We start from the raw sequence: 17,059 nt of genomic DNA on the forward strand, positions 1-17,059 counted from the left end.
GTTCCTGTATCTATAGGATGACTTATAACAGTAAATACAAAAGTTCTAGAATAAAGGGAGGATGAGGTAAAGATAAGGGTGAGGAGTTTGAACTATGGATATTAAAAAAAACTCATCAAAATCAAAAAACTTTTTGATTTTTTAAACAAATTTGCAAGATTTACTAAATCTCTGTCCTGTTATTTAAAATTAAATTTTTTCACTTTACCATTCAAATTAAGGCAGTTTCTATCTTAAATGTTTGAGGGAGTCATTTTAAAAAGTCATTCAAGGAAATAAATTATATATATATATATATATATATATATATATATATATATATATATACATATATATATGTATATATATACACATACATACATATATATATATACATATATATACATACATACATATATATATATACATATATATACACATACATACATATATATATATATATATATATATATATATATATATATATATATATATATATATATATATATACATACATACATATATATATATATATATATATATATATATATATATATATATATACATACATACATACATATATATATATATATATATATATATATATATATATATATATATACATACATACATACATATATATATATATATATATATACATATATATATATACATATATATATATATATATATATATATATATATATATATATATATATATATATATATATATATATATATATATATATATATATATATATATATGTTGGGTTTTTAAAGTTCTACTGAAGTAAAAAAATTATGAAGTAAAAAATTAAATTGAATACTTTCAGCTCTGGAGCTCTGACAGAGCGGAGACGTACCAGACTTGGCACTTGTTGAATTTGTCTGTAAGAGTTACACTGTAAAAAATGAAATCTTATCAAGTGTTTTTGTAAAAATTGTCTTGTTATACTTGGTATGAGCCACATTAAACTGGTCAGTCCAGAAAAACATAACAGCAGGGCCTGTTGTCCGACCTCAACATTTAACAACAACCCAAGATAAAGTTGGAAAAAACAAAACAAAACAAATGAGCCACATTTTAAAGTGGTCAGTCCAGAAAATGTCTTGGATCAAGTAATTTATAGACAAAAATAAGGTCTGAATTGCTCGTAACAAGTAAACAAAAAAAAAGAAATCAGCCAATGGAGGCTGAAGGCTTGCATGTTGTTGTTTTCTTTCATGATTTGTAAACATTTGATCTTCCATGTGGGCTGAACTGAACTGGGTTGGCCAATCATATGACAGCGTGGCCTGTTGGAACCCAAAATCTAACAACAACTTGAGATATAGTTGTAAAAAAAGCAATAAAACCCCAAATGTCACAACTGAATGATAACGTAACAGAAGTGCCAAGCCTGAAGTAATGATAATAAAAATAATAATAATTATTATAATAAAACCATAAATCTAACAAGATGCTAAGCCAAAATCATAGCAACATTCTGGTTCAGTTATTTCACTTTGTATTTCATTTATTTTTTATTATTACATTTATTTTGTTGTTACATTTTGTGTCATGCCACCCTTGGATTCTCCCTCCAGACCCACCCTAGTTATATAAATCTAAAGCAACAGTTAAACACTGACTCATAAAAGTATTTATGATGGAGAAAATGAATCCTGAACGTTTAATATTTAACAATACACACTTTAACATTTGCCCTATATTACTGTTAATGAATTATGATGTAATCATGTATGTATAAAAGACAAAAGGTCTCTCACAAATGTTTAACAAATTCCCAGGAGAATAGCCAACGTTTACATAAGAGCAGTGATAACGTAAATCCTTAAATTCCCCCGTTGATAACAGCAGACCTCGATCAGTATCAATCGATGCGTTAGATAACGCTCATGTTGCCATGGCAGCTGAGAGGGCGGAGTGTAAACACTCAAAAAGCTGAGGCGTTGCTGAAAGTCACGTAAGGAAGCAGAAAGAAAGAGTCGAATAACATCTTCATTAAGAAGCAGGTTCAGATTTATTTCATCGTTTAGTGCAGACTGACAGAAATGTAAAAAAGGAACCAAAACTTTTTGAAGCTTTTCATATCAGTAGTATCTCAGTAAACACACTGTTTATAAAAGTAACACAGCTGATTCTACCAAGTCCAAAACAAGCTTCTATCAGTACCTTACAAAAATGTATATACATGTTAATAATGCATATAAAAAATGAGATGATTTATTATTTTTACTGGAAGCTTTCGGTTTCTTTGATACTCAGCTTCCTCCAGTGCAGACTTTGTCAAATCCTCCTTTGAAATGTTTAGTTCCAGTTCTTGAAAAACTGCTTGAAGATGACCGTCTCCTTCCCCTGCGGCAGGATCTCCACCTGCAGCACGAACACATTTTACTGCTTACTGAACGTCGCACTCAGCGTGCCGGGAAGACTCAATGAAATCTTTACAGGCTGCAGTAAAGGCTGAAGAGCCCGAGCATGTGAAGGATCATTTTCACTGTGTATGTGAGGCTGTTACGTATTCAGGGGTTCGTACCTGAGTTTTCATCCTGTTGTACTGCATCTGGTCGATGAAGTTATCAGCCATCTGTAGCGCCACTTGCTTCTCCTCAGTGTTTGCTCCGCTGCCTAAAAGTCGACCAGTTAATCTCATTTTTATCAGATCTTTAAGGAAAACTACATCTATTTTTAGCATATTGGGTTGTTACAGTGTTTTTTTAGTAAACCCTCACCTTTCCAGACGATGATCTTCCCGTTGGCTCCGTTGTCCAGAATAAAGCAGTCGTCTCGCACCAGCAGCTCTTTGGCGAACGGGCTCTTCTCTGACACTTTGGTTATCGTCATGGATCCTGTTGCGTCAGACACCTGTAGATGATGCAAACAGGTGTTTAATCCTGTAATGGAGTTAGAGTAATTTCAGGAGCTTTTGAAGCTTTCCCGATGAATTCACCTTGAAAAGGGAGGCAGAGTTTGACGCGTCTGCTTTGGTGTCCTCCTCCGTGCTCTCTGCCAGTTCAGGCATCTTACCCAGGACCTGTTACAGACACAACACAAAGAGGTTTTAAATTTTTTCTACTCAGTCTTTGGAGAGTAGGGCTAGAAAATTTAAGCTAGGAGTTAGCTCAGTTAACTTAGCATAGCTTAGCTTAATGAAGAAAAACAAACTAGTAAAAAGTAAGTAGCATCCTTCAGCTTAGCCAAAGGTTGCATATTAATGTGTTGTATCTGGTTATTTGTTTATTTGAATTTTTTTAATCAATAAAAGTGCATTTTTGCCTCCACCAAGGAGGTTATGTTTTTGGGAGTTTGACTGTTTGTCTGTGAACAACATAACTCAAAAAGTATTAAACGGATCTTACTGAAATTGAGGTGATCTGGATCACTGTCTGGATCCAGGATTTTTTTTAAGGATTCTTTATCATTGTGAGATAGGGCTGTTTTCACCATAATTTCTGACAGATGTAAAAGTACGATCCAGATCCTGGTAATATTCTGGATACTAAGATCCAGAATATGAAATATGTACTGGGTCATCATCAATTTCAACACTGTCAGAAAAAAAATTATCGTACAAACCTGCAACTAACACCAAATTGTAGCAGACAGTCTGCTGAAAGGGAGTATAACATTAAAGTAGGACTAAAGTGTTGGTGATAAACACAATATGCTTGGTGGAGGTCTGCGCTCTCTGAGTGCTTTTATAGTATTGAAAAGTGACACTATTTCCATAAATTACATTTTTCTTCCTTATATTTGATTGGACAGCTTAAAAGAGACAGGAAATATAAACAGAGAAGATTGGAGCAGAAGTGGTTGAAAAGTAGAGTTTGCAATCGAAAACGAGTTCCTGTAGAGAATCGATAATAAATGTTAGCATAGCTTTACGATTCCCTAACTGATTATTTACACTATGCTGGAGCTGCTGGACCTTACGTCGACTTCTCTGCCGAAGCTATCTTGGCTGAGCATTTAGATAACAGTTTTCCAAGAAAACTCAGATACAGGATTTTCAGCTTAAAGAACTGAACTCACCAAGAAATGTAGATTACTCTCTCACAGGAGATTCATAGTCAATACATTTAACATGGTGTGAATCTCCTTATTTACCAAAAATGAAATGAACAAATTAGTGCAAGCTTGATGCAAACATATAAAGGAAATTGCATTAATATGCTAGTAGTTAGCACACATTGCTATAACTTAGACTTCACAATAGAATTTCAATTTCCACCACATAAACACATCACAATTAATCTTCGCAAAAAATTCAGAAAACTCAAAATTTCAAAACACTCAGAGGCAAATGACAGAAAAGTTAGGTGTTTACTCATGGCTTCATAACTACAGCAAGGTTCCAAACAACTTAAAATACTGCTATAACCACTTTGGAACACCAGGTGGCCTACTTTATTAATAATATATTACAAAACAGTACATCAACATCACATGACGGGCAATTAATACTTATTTCTGTATATTTATGTCCACAGAACCAGAGACCAATTACATATTTATTCATTTATAAACTCAATTTAATGTTGTTGACCCAGAAAACCTGTAAAGTTACTTTTTGTACAGAGAGAATCGATAAAGAATTGGATCAATAAGCAGAATTAATAAAGGACATTCATATCGATTAAATTTTGTCAGGGCCCATCCCTAATGAAAAACAGTAAAATGCACCGTCAAGTGCCCCCAGGACTGAACCTTTATGAATGAGCAACAATTTCTACAAACTTAGCTAATCCAACGTCCCTTTAATCAATTTTTAAACTTTAAAAGTGTACTTTTCTAAATCTATGTTTCTGGAAATAAATCACGTCTTGCTTAAAAAAATTGTACAAATATTTGTAAAAGTGTGTGTTTACCTTCAGCATCTCCTCTGGCTCCTCCCCCTCCACTGAATCCACCACTTTTGCTTTCCCATGCCTGTCCGTGTCACGGATCAGGGAGGCAATCTCGCGGACTTTCTGCTTCTCAAAGATGTTGGCCTGCGACCCGATCCACGACACGATGATCTGTAGGGTGGAGAACAGAGCATGAAGTAAAAGAGACACTAAAACTGAGACCACACTCTGAGGTTTTATTTGGTTTCTCACGCCCACCTCCCCTAGATCCAGGATGAAGCAGTCTCCTTTGTTGAAGCTGCTCCACGACAGCTCCACCTCCTTGGCACGGATGTTGCGCTTGCCTTTGACCTGGTAGAGTCTTTGAACGGTATCGCTGCCCTTAGCTTTCCTGAAGCCTGACTCCACTCCTCCCTCCTGAAAGCACATGGTGGTTTTTATTTTTATCACTTTGTGTTTGTTGTTTGTTGATGAGCTGGATAAAGGTTTTTTAGATTTAACTTCCTGGTTTGGCTTTGACCAGGTCAGTTTAGCGCCTGTGCAAACCAAACCAGTGATAAGACAATCACAGAGGCAATAACATCCAGGGAGCTGTAAAAACACAGGCGACTATTCAAGGAATCAAAACTTGGCCAGATAACATGTTTATATTTAATCATACTTTATTCCTCATTCAGAGCTACAGCCTTCGTAAAACATACTACAATCACCTCGCAGAACAAAACACAAACACAGTATTTCCCCTTATTTAAAGCCAGTTCACCTCCTCACCTTGTAGGTGATCCCTCGGGGGAACAGACCCATGAACTCGGGGGACTCGTAGCCCTGAACCTCTCTGTGCTGGATTGGCTCACCGCCCAGAAAGGTGTCCAGCTGAGTGCCCATCATGGCGCACGCCACCTGTTCATCGTTGGACGACTTCTCACCTACAACACAGACAGGGAAAAATGAATGAGGCATGAACCAAATAAGAAAAGTTTGTCGTAATCATGGGCGGTGCATCAGGAACTGTTGATTTTTTTTGTTATGGCAAAAATTGAAGCCCTGAACAAATGCATTCCCCAAGGGCCCCTAACTACATCAGTGATCATATATCATTTTATCTTTGTGGGCTGATGCCTGTGTTTCATATTATTTTTTTTAGTTTAATTTTATATCTTTGTTTTATTTTGTAAAGGTTTTTTATTTCATATAGTTTCTTGTCTTTTCTATTCATTTTGTATCTTTTCATTTCATATCACTTAGTTTAAGGTCCCATATTATGCAAAAATCACTTTATTAAGTCTTTTAGTGAAATTTGTGGGTCTTTGGCTTTCCTCCCAGCCCACAAAATGTGATATTCAATGACAAAACCTGTACTTAGTCGTGCTTGTGAATGTAAAAATCCTGACCTAAAACGAGGTGTTTGGATTTTGTGGATTTGCTGATGTCAGCAATTCCCTTTTTTGACCAATCAGGAGCAAGTCTGACCTGATTGGTCCACCGGAGCAGATACCACCGCACTCCCTCCCCGCCCACTCCCCCCTGGCTGTTGGAGAGAATGCTGAAGTTGAAGGGCCATCACTGCTCTGTTTTTGGCTGTAAACAGCCACACAGTTCCATGCACAAGCTTCCCATCTCAGAAGAAGACAAGACTAAGTGGCTAGAGTTAATTTATCAAGGAAATGTTCCAGCTACACTCAGTAAAACTGTGCATGTGTGTGCTCGTCACTTCACGGCCGACTGCTTTTCCAACTTTGGACAGTACAACAGAGGGCTAGCGAATAGACTGGTCCTGAATCCAGGCGCATTACCAACCATCAGTCAACAAACCTCGAACCCTGGAAATGTGAGTATTTTAAATGCTGTGTGTTGTGGAGCAGATGTAAGAGCTTTTCCTTAGTGTCCCCCCTGTCTCTGTGTTAGCTTCAGGATGCTAACTTTAGCTCCGGTTAGCCTGTTGTTTTAGCCTGTAAAGTTACGGTAAACAAGCTTCTCTGTTTTCTAAACATTGTGCACTCGGAGCTCGTGGTGCCGCTCTCAATGACGCTGAAGAGCGGGGCGGTATCAGCGGTGGCTCATTTACATATGAAGGCCACGCCCACTAAATCAGAGCGTTCTGAACAGAGGGGCTATGAGAGCCTGGAAACAATGCTGCTGTTCTTGATTTATTGGCTTTTTGGACCAAAACATGTTACTACCATTTCATGAAGACATCAATGATCCATATTAAACTGCAGAAAAGGGGCAGAATATGGGACCTTTAAAGTCCCTCACATGAAACACACCACTACTGTAATTTCAGTTCTTTATAAGCTCTTTGGGTGAAGAATAGTGCGTTGGCTTTGACAGTTTTTGTCATAACTTCTAAGATCAAATCTGAACTGAGCTTTTGTAAAGTGCTTCCTTCTATTAAAGAATGATCTAGATCAAGTGGTTTTATTACAAAGGTGTGGTTTACTTTTAATCTGAGTCACACAATAAAAATGTATTAATCTTATCAAAGTTTGAAACTATAACAGGTGCCTCGTGACTTCCTGCACACATGCATCTGTTAGTTTTGTTTTTGTTTTTTTTCATATAAATCTTTCTGTCGTAGGAGCTTTTGTTGCTCAAGTTAGAAAAATAGAGTAAAGGTAACTAGTGCTTTCAATTTTCAAGGAGAAGATCTGTAAAAGAAAAAAATAAGTGGTCCAAAAGGTTAAGATGTCAGTCTGGTTCAAATGATAAGTAATCTGCTGACCAGAGGAAACGAGGACGACCTGGAGTAAACAGGTGGAGGAGGGAGCGAGGCCTCGGGCTGATGCCTGCCTGAGCACAAAGAGCCTCTCCAAGCTGTGACAACCGGCCCAGTGTTACCTAAGAGCCGGATACACGCTGGAAACAACAGCCACATTTGAGTACTGTAACAGGCCTCGTGTATTTTTAATGAGCCCTGCTCAAAAACCATCCCAGCTTCCCTCGGGACTTCTCTTCCTCTGCTCATCCCTTCATCCCTCTCTGAGCACTCATCCTCTCTGAACAATGAGGCAGAGAGTCCACACAGTGTCTCACGTGTCAACAGCACCATTAGTGAGAAGGTGAGTGGCTTCAAAATGTCCTCACACTTCTTAATGATGACGTCCACAACTCCACAGATACAGCTACAGTTGGACCTTGTATCCTCTGTTTCTCATTCTAATTATTATTATTTCATTTTTCTGTAAATATTCCTAATTTTTATTTTATTTTTTTTTTATTTTTTTACTATCATATTATTTTTCCCTGTATATATCTTGTATTTTTGTATATTTTATATCTTAAATTTTTCTTTATTCTACCTGCATTTTCATGATTTTCTTATAAATTGTTAGCACCAACACACCAAATGTACTTGGCAATAAAACTTGATTCTGATTTTAAATCTGAATTTAAATGACTTAAAAAGTAACTATCATTAATTTTTCCTTTTTTTTGATTATTTTTGTGGGTTTTTTTATTTTTTAATTATCTTTGTGATGTCAATCTTTATTTTTTTATTTATCTTGAGTTGGAAAAAATAACCTGATGCTTAAATTTAAGCTGCATTTGTCACTAGAGCTGTCAATCATAGCGTCCAACCCCTGCTTTAGCAACAAATTACTAATGAAAGTTCAACATCTCAGATAATGGAGGCTGTATTAACAGTACCAGAAGATTTTGGCCTCACTTTTGAGTAACTGCTGCGCCATCCATGGTTTTAGTCTACTTTAAACATTTGAGGTCTAGCAATTTTCAAAATGGGATATTTTTTAATGTTCCTCCTCCTCTCAGCTGTGAACTGGTTTGTTTTCAGTTTTAAGGGTTGGGGTTTGGCCTATTGAGTGAATGAAGACGGTGCTTTTATTTCAACTAAGAAAACACATTTTCCTTCAGTTTGCCCTAAAAGATAAAGTTTTCTCACAACCTCTAGACTTTCCTTAGCTCTCTTACCTATCCACATGTAAATGTGGACTTGTCCTGGACCCCTGTTGTCCAGCACCAGGTAGGAGTCCCCGTTATAAAACGCCCCCAACTCAGTGGCATCCAACAGCACCGCCTTCATCTTCTCCACCCTCCACACGTGCAGGCCCATCTCTCGGACCTCAGGACCAAACTGATCCGGAGCTGCTTTGAGGGGGAACATACTGCGGGGAGAAAAGAAAGAGATAGAAGAAGTGAGATGAGTCCGGAGGCTTTGCAGCCACAGTGGAAGAAGAGGATGGCTGAAACAGGAAGTGTAAACATGTGGAGATGTGTCACAGTCTGGTTGTGGGAATAGATGCTCAGTTTAGCTTTGAGCAGGGAGAAGTAAAAGCAGAAGGATAACTCTAGAGAAGAGACAGACAGATGATGCACACAGCTTTTCTTCCTCTTTGGTTTTTCTCCCTTAACAGTCGCAGAAAAAGTTGTATTTTGGTTTCTGTGTTGATAACTGTGTGAAATGGTCGTGACACACCGCAGCCCCAGCTCAGTGAAGCTCAGCGAAGGTGTGGTTAGTGATGTGAGCGTGATCACATTTAGCCTTAACATAATGAGGGGTTGTGTTGCTGCTGAGCGACCACAGGCTACATGACATCACTTTTATGCAACACAACACCAAACAGGCCACGCTGACACAACACCAGTGTTGCTGCCCGGGCCCGGGCCCGGCTACAAGCCCGCTAGATCAGATCACAGGTGAGGAGCAGCCAGGTTAAGCCCTGCTCATCTCATGTACAACTCTCTCTGCCAGAAATGTTTTACATCCTGTCACACAGGAAGAGTGCTTCAACCACCCCTTCCTGTCTGTTATCTGTTTCTGTGCTGAGTTAACTTTAGTTTAGAGAGAAGAGTGACTGCTACCTTCATGTGCCTCCAAACTCCTTATCTCAGTGTCATAAAAAAACAACACAGTGTGCCAAAAAATTTAGACTGACGGCTCAGATCGGCTCCATTACCATCAATAAAAATTTATGATTATTGATCGAGATCAAAATACTGATACTTTAATGTTTCATAAACACAATTCTAAGCAGACCGAAAGAAATAAGGAATGGAAAGCTTTTGTAAAAATGTTCTGGCAGCTAGTAAGGGCCTGTCTCCACTAACAGTGTGTTCCTTTTTTCCCTCTTTTTTTTTTTTTTTTTTTTTTTTACAAAACAAATCCAGTACAGCATTTTTAGAGCTCAGCGTCCTGACAGTGAAACATCCTCACCATCAGCCATATATAATCTATAGTCAGAGGCTAATGCAGGGTTTCTTTCACTTTTTGTGTTTTAGGTCTTCTTTGTCCAATGCCACAAAATGAAAGCAAATATAAAGCATTGAAGATATTTTTTTACAGATTCAACCTTCACAGCTAACTAAAGTGGAAGTACAGTAGGAAGGTTTTGGATCCTACAAGTGTTACTGTCTCTGACACTGAGGAGCTGCCAGCAATCAAATATGCTATTCGTGGACACAGGCCCTTAAGCAGCACCACAAAGGTTCCTTACTAACCATTAAATATGATTTCTTGATTAACTGAGGATTACAAACTCATTCCACTAAAAATTAGATGGCAGTAATAACTGCAAAAGACTTCAGCAGCAGCTCCTGAAGTTAAATAGATCCTGTGATATGCAATAATTTTTCAAACAAATGTCTCTTTAAACTTTTATTCAGTCTTCTATGGTTGAAAAGGGATTGGGAACGTCTTTTAGTGTAAAATCAAATACATTTAATAGCTTAAGATGATGTGTTTTATATTGCTTTTATAAGTTCTGAAGAAATTACCATTTTCTTCCTGGTTGATATCACAACATGATGTATAAAACGCACATGGCAGATCATTAAACAGCCTCAAATGATGATGTAGTCTAGATTTATGTACGCTACCAGTCACCACAGTGTTAAATCAACAGCAGCACAGCACAGAGCTCTCACTGTTCCTACTCAAAGACTGTAATGTGTGAGTAAGCAGGCTCTGTTTACTGCCGAGGACACGCCAAAACTGATAAAGCAGAAACATGACAAGACGCTGATGCAACATGAGATACCTCGCAGCAAACTGTTCTGTATCCTGTGATAAAAATCACCCCTGAGCAAGCAGAAAACGCTGAAACTTTTAGTGCTAACTGTCAGCATTGTGGTCACTCAAACTTGATGTTTCTGGTAGCTCCGCCCCTTTCCGTTTTTCATGTGTCACCATTAGAAGGATGCTTCTTTAGCGTAGCTTCAACAGGTATCATCCCTTCATCATTTTTTTTAGCTAACTAATTAATTAAAAGACAATACTATGATTAAAATCCAAGACTAGGTTTTTAAAGTCATAAAACGCCTGGATAGAGGAGTTAAGGTCGTAAAGGAGCAGGAGGAGAGAAGGAGAGAAAGGGCCCGAGGAGGCTCATGTAGGGCCCCAGGGTTAAAGTTACAATGCTTGGACAGCCGCTTTAAGAGTAAGTAGGGACTCAGAGTGAAAAAGGCCTGATCCACTTAACTGTAAGATCCCCTCCGGTACCCCCGGCATGCTGTCTGAGTCCGGCTCCATCCTGCGTGTCCTCTGAAGTGTGTGTGTGTGTGTGTGTGTGTGTGTGTGTGTGAGGTTGTCAGGGATCGAGAGGTCTATCGAGGAGGAGTGTTAGCGCTCACCTGGCCTGGTTAGCTTATATGTGGGAAGTAACTGGAGCCGCTGTGATGAAAGCCTACCTGCGGTCTGTTGGGGGGTAGAGTCGGGTTCCTGGTTCCTGGCTAAAGCTAAACACCAAGTGGATAATTACTGGGAGAGCAGTGACTCCTCCATCTTTCCACTCCTCTACACGGCTCCAGACTCCTTCTTTTCCTCCTCTTTTACCCTGTCCCTGTGTAACCTTCCTCTGCACAAAGAGCCTCTAAAACAGCAACAGGTCGCGGATTAAAGGCACAGTAAACTATTTATTGCTGAGTAATGGACAAATAATTTACCTGTATACAAGAGTTGTTTCGTTGTTGTTTGTTTACTTAAAAATTACACAATACTGTGTTTCTACATATGGAGCAGATCCTCTTTCATGAGGTCCACTATTTTGCAACACCATGTTTCCACAGCATCTACAACCGAGTTACTAAATAACTTAGGTTTTAAGAAAATGAGAGAAAATCATGGTGCTTTAAGATTTAAGTTTAAAGTTTAAGTTTAAATCCATAATGTAACAGGATTAAATTTGTAAAATTTACAAGATTAGAGTCATAATTTTCCAGGAGTAAAGTGGTATGAGATTTAAGTCTGAATAATAAAGGATTAAAGTGTTAAAGTGAAAAGATTAAAATCAGGATGTTAAAAGATTAAAGTCAAAGTGTTACAAGTTTTAAGTCACAACATGATTAAAGTTGTGAAGTTTTATGAGATTAAAGTTGGAATGCTACAGGATTAGAGTGATGATTTTACAATATTAGGCCGTAATTTTACAGGATTAAAGTCGAATTGTGCCAATGCTTGAAATTTAAAGTTGTAATGTTACAAGGTATAATTCATAATGTTACAGGACTAAAATTTAAAGTCACGAGATTGAAACTGAAATTTTACAAGATTTAAATTGTAATGTTATGTGATTGAAATTGTGAAGTTGTAAAGTTACAGGAATTAAGTCCAAAAATTACAGGGTTAGGGTTTAAATGTTACAGGATTGAAGTCATAAATTTACAAGATTAGAGTCATTATTTTCCAGGAGTAAAGTCATATGAGATTTAAGTCTGAATAATATAGGACTGAAGTGTTATAGTGACAAGATTAAAATCAGGATGTTTCAAGTTTAAAGTTATAACAGGATTAAAATTGTAAAGTTTTATAAGATTGAAGTTGTAATGTTACAGGATTAGAGTGACAATTTTGCAGCATTAGGCTGTAATTTACAGGATTAAAGTCGAATTGTGCTATTGCTTGACGTTTAGAGTTGTAATGTTACAGGATTAAAATTTAAAGTCATAAGATTGAAACTGAAAATTTACGAGATTTTTGTTTATGTGATTAAAATTGTAAAGTTGTCAAGTTACAGAGTTAAAATTGTAAAGTTGTCAAGTTACAGAGTTAAAGTTCTAAAAGTACAAAATGTAAGTCCTACAATTAAAGGATTAAAGTTTAAATGTTACAGGATTGAAGTCGTAAAGCTTGAGATTAAAGTCAAAATGCTACAGGATTCATGTTTTCATGTTATGAGATCAAAGTTGGTGCTTAGAGACTACAGTTGCAATGTAACAAGCTTTAGTCTTAAAGCCATGAGATCAAAGTTTAATGGTAAGATAATAAGGAATTCATGTAAAGAGGTGAAATATGTTGTGTTAATGACTGAAGTCTACATTTTAGAAGGTTGAAGTCTTGTTGTTACAAGGTCCAAGCCGTGTTACAAAGTGAGGTTGCATCGCTGCAGCCCCTCAAAATTTACCCCTGAAATTTTTAACACTCACTCTTGGCCTGGTGATTGAGACAGGATGTTGGAAAGAGGTGAAGAGAGTGGACGGAGGGGCTCAGGTGGAGACATGAGGTCACAGAAACCCTCCACAGGTGACTGACTCCATCAGTCATTTATGTGATGATGTGCAGATAGAAATATGAGAGCTAACAATATACAAGCAGCACAGAGAGATCTGAGAGCAATCTGTCATCCGAGGGTGAATGTGTACGGTGTGTGTGTGTGTGTGTGAGAGATAAGAAGGCTCGAATCAAGACAGACTGATACAGACAGGAAGAAACTGAGACAACCAGATGAACACAGAAACCTTAAAGTGTTAACATGATACAGAACAGTGATTGTTCCTGCTTTCAAACTTTTTCTTTGGTAAAAAAAAAACTTAATTTTCTGAGCTTGTCATAAGACCTGAGGCTGGTACCGCTTTACGACCCCACCCCTTACTTTGAGGAAGCTGTGAAACAGAAGCCAAAAAGATCAGGATCCTGAGCAGGAAGTGAGACTGGGAAAGACTGGGAAAGAAAACTAAAGGTGTGGTTTTAGATCCCGGTGTAGGAGCAGAGACTGAATGAAAAGACAGACGCCACATCAACACAGGTCAAACAAACTCAGACTGGACACTCATTGTCCTGATGTCAGATTCTTTGGATGGTTTCAGGAGCAGGAATGTGGTGAGTGAGCAGAGAAAGGAGCGTACAAGAAGAACAATGGATAAAGTGTCAGCAGGAAGACAGGAAGGAAAATAAGTCAGAAAGAGTGGATTTAAGTGTGACTGCAAAGTGAAAAAGTTGGTAAAACTTACCCTGAAGAGTGAGTGAGCGATGGGACACAACACGTCTGAGCACAGAGAGCGGAGAGATGAAATCATGCAAGGAGGAACACGTCTCTAAACACACTAATCCCCCCCTTCTTTCACAGCCACACTCACACACTCACTCAGTAGACATTTCCTGCTTGTTTCTGAAGCCGACGAAGCCCGGCCCTCTGACTCAAACACAAAAGACACAAAATGTCAGAAACTTGATTAAATCAGGACATGGAGTGGATTTCAATCAGGAGCCTGGTCATTATTTAACAAATACAGTCCTCAAAGGTGAAACGACACAATGACAGAATTCAAAACTTAAAATTACATGTTTTTTTAAAAGAAAGGAAAACAAAAATTTGATTCTATGACACCTTTCTGTCAGCAGTATGGGGTTTAAATTGCTCCACCTTTTAAAAGGTGAAACATCCCTTTGACAACCTCATCAATACTGCTTAATATCAAAGGCTCGCCTGATTAGAAGTATTTTGAGTAGAATAAAACTATCAGATTGAATCAAATTTTAAAATCTGGTCAAATAAATAGAGAAGACAATCTTGGTTTTCTTGCTACTTTGACATTAACAGAAAAAACTATGATATATATCCATATATATAAAGTCATGGGTCTCTAGGTTATTGAACTTTAATAAAACAGTGTCAAGGTCTAAGCACTGGAAAAATATCACCATAGCAACTTTACCCTGAGCTTTTATTAGTCACACAAGGATTCCCCACATATACACACCCATGTGTATAGGAAGCACTGTACAGACACGCATAGTTACGTAAGTAGAGAACAGGATTCAGACTGAAACCTGTGATTCATCATTTCAACAGGCGAGAATCACTGCTGTTATCTCTGTAAAGGTGTGAACATGAAGGCATAGTGTTACGCAATGGTCATGTCATTTCACTGAAACCCTTTAGGTATCTATCTGCTTATAAGATTTTAAGGTTTTTTTTTTATTTCATCTGTTTTTTTTCCTATTTGTTGTAATGGGTGTACTGGAGAGGACAGAGTGGTATTCAAACTGAAAGCAGAACCCCACAAGTTTTTTTTTCCTTTTTTGAGTCTACAAACAAAGTTAACAACATTTAAACTTGGTATCATTCTGATATGGTTTAGGAATACATTACTGCTCCCCTCTATTGATTTTTTGAGCACCGTTAAAAAAAAGAATCTGCTGCCATTCATCAGCTAAACTGAGTAGGATTGTGATTTTTTTTAGATCAGCCTCATCTGTTGAATGTCATTGACTCTTATCGCCATCTAGTGGCCAAAGAAGTTTGTGCAGGAGTGACAAGGGGAAAAGCCCAGGTTGTGTACGGTCCTAAGCAACCCGCTCGGGGGCTAACCTCATGGGGCGAGCGCCCTAACTGTTGGGCCTTGGAGTTTGTACTTTTTAAGTAATGAACTACGTTTTTGATTAAGTATAAATGAACATGATTTCTACTTGGAAAGAAGATGTGCTGTCTCTCTCTCCAAGGCCCTTTCACTCCTTTGAATTACACAATTTGAGCTCCACTAAGTTGAAGGTACTCTCACAACTGAACAGAATTAAGCTCGCGGCTTTATAGTGTTGTTGTTGCACTAAATGGTAAATCACTGCCACGCTTTTTGCTGCACTAATTGGTTGGGCTGAGAGAAAAAAAAAAAAAAAAAAATTCATAAGCTTTTGACGACCAAAAATGATCGCAGATCAGGGTGAGGGGTACAAACAACTGTCCGAGAACAGAGAACAGAGTTAGCTAAACTCCATCAGGAACATTCAAAACTATTCACAGCATTTCCTGTCAGATAGGTCATGTTCACTGCCCATAGCATCTTAAAATCACAATTTATGATAGAGTTTAACTTTGATTAAGAGGTAATAAGTAGTACATGAGTAAAACTCAGTGTCTTTCATGAAAAGTAGAGTGCTAACATCTTTGTTTTCATACCTTTGGGTAGATGAGGATAAGGATGCTAACTCCTCCTATGGGTCTAGCCCGCTTATTCGGCATAATTTTTCCAATATATCTTTCTTTTTCTTGCTGGCTGAGTCCTTCACAAAGAGTTTTACTGTGCTACGTGCTTTTTTTTCCACACTTGTTGGCGGATAAGAAGTCTCAAAGTCATACTTTACCGCGCATTTCTGTCTCGGTCTATTCAGTATTTACGTTTGTGTACCGCCAAGGCGGCCACAACCGCCATACATCCGGGTAACTGCCCGAATCGTGACGTCAGTGCAAACGCTCTACGCTAAAGACAAGAGGCCGATGCCAAGGCGCCATTTTTCACCATCAAAACAGCAAAATTTGGATATCAACGAAAAAAATAAAAAAAATAATTAAATTAATTTCTCTTAAAAAGTCAACACAACACAATACAAACATTTTTTTTTAGATAAAAAGCCTTAGCCTATTCCTGTTCATAAAAAACTTGTGGCAGTTGCATGTTTACCCCTGTTTACGCTGATTTTTCATTGAACTGGTAATTTAAACTAAAGAAACCAGACTCAGGAGGTTTAAAGTAAAGTGTTTGATTGTATACTTGTAGACTGTATACTTGACAAGCTGGGTGGACCTTTTTGAAGTGAGGCTATATCATCTATAATTTCCAAGAAGAATGTTTAATTTTTTAACTCTACAAAATAAAAAAGTTCCTTTTTATGTACTGTGATCACAATCCTTTTTGTAAATGGAGAAAAATACACTTTGTAGTAAAACTTTTATTCATTTTTCAAGTCAAAAAACAAACAGAACAAAGATACAGAGAATGAGATAATGAATCAATTTCTATACAGTGGCAATTTCAAGTTGAACCTTCCTTTGTCCAGACATATGAAGCCTTTTCTCAGTTTGAAACTCGGTCTCACCCTCGAATGCATACTTCCTGCACACACGCTCTCATTCACACAACCCGGGAGTCCTGGTGCTCCTTTGAATTGACTGGACAGCACACAGTTAAGACAACAGGATTTGCTGCAAGTCAAGTGGACTGAATATCACCACGTCTGGGGATTATGTCCACCACAGTATTCAGTAAGTGCAATTATCAA

The 17,059-nt window shown here is 37.7% G+C and overlaps 1 protein-coding gene across 1 annotated transcript; it reads right to left on the reverse strand.

Annotated features, from left to right (window-relative positions):
* Window positions 1-1,997: 1,997 nt before the first annotated feature.
* capgb (capping protein (actin filament), gelsolin-like b) lies at window positions 1,998-16,196 on the reverse strand. Its single transcript, XM_074661839.1, has 10 exons — window positions 15,960-16,196; window positions 14,014-14,048; window positions 8,761-8,954; window positions 5,602-5,756; window positions 5,089-5,247; window positions 4,852-5,001; window positions 2,934-3,017; window positions 2,716-2,848; window positions 2,520-2,611; window positions 1,998-2,356 (listed from the first exon to the last, which is right to left on the reverse strand). Exons 1-10 carry the CDS (start codon window positions 16,020-16,022, stop codon window positions 2,291-2,293), a joined length of 1,131 nt encoding a protein of 376 aa, XP_074517940.1. The 5' UTR covers window positions 16,023-16,196; the 3' UTR covers window positions 1,998-2,290.
* Window positions 16,197-17,059: the final 863 nt, after the last annotated feature.

The sequence above is a fragment of the Halichoeres trimaculatus genome, unplaced genomic scaffold, assembly GCF_033239565.1.
Source record: "Halichoeres trimaculatus isolate MK-OKI-2021-1 unplaced genomic scaffold, fHalTri1.1 fHalTri1_scaffold_22, whole genome shotgun sequence".
Taxonomy (NCBI): Eukaryota; Metazoa; Chordata; class Actinopteri; order Labriformes; family Labridae; genus Halichoeres; species Halichoeres trimaculatus.

Bases quoted from the DNA above. Each gene is read 5' to 3' on its own strand.
- capgb (XM_074661839.1), bottom strand. From the start codon at position 16,022: ATGCCGAATAAGCGGGCTAGACCCATAGGAGGAGTTAGCATCCTTATC. The intron at 8,955-14,013 runs GTAAGTTTTACC...TTCTCCCCGCAG, and splicing joins TCGCTCACTCACTCTTCAGG to TATGTTCCCCCTCAAAGCAG. The intron at 2,849-2,933 runs GTGAATTCATCG...CATCATCTACAG, and splicing joins ACTCTGCCTCCCTTTTCAAG to GTGTCTGACGCAACAGGATC.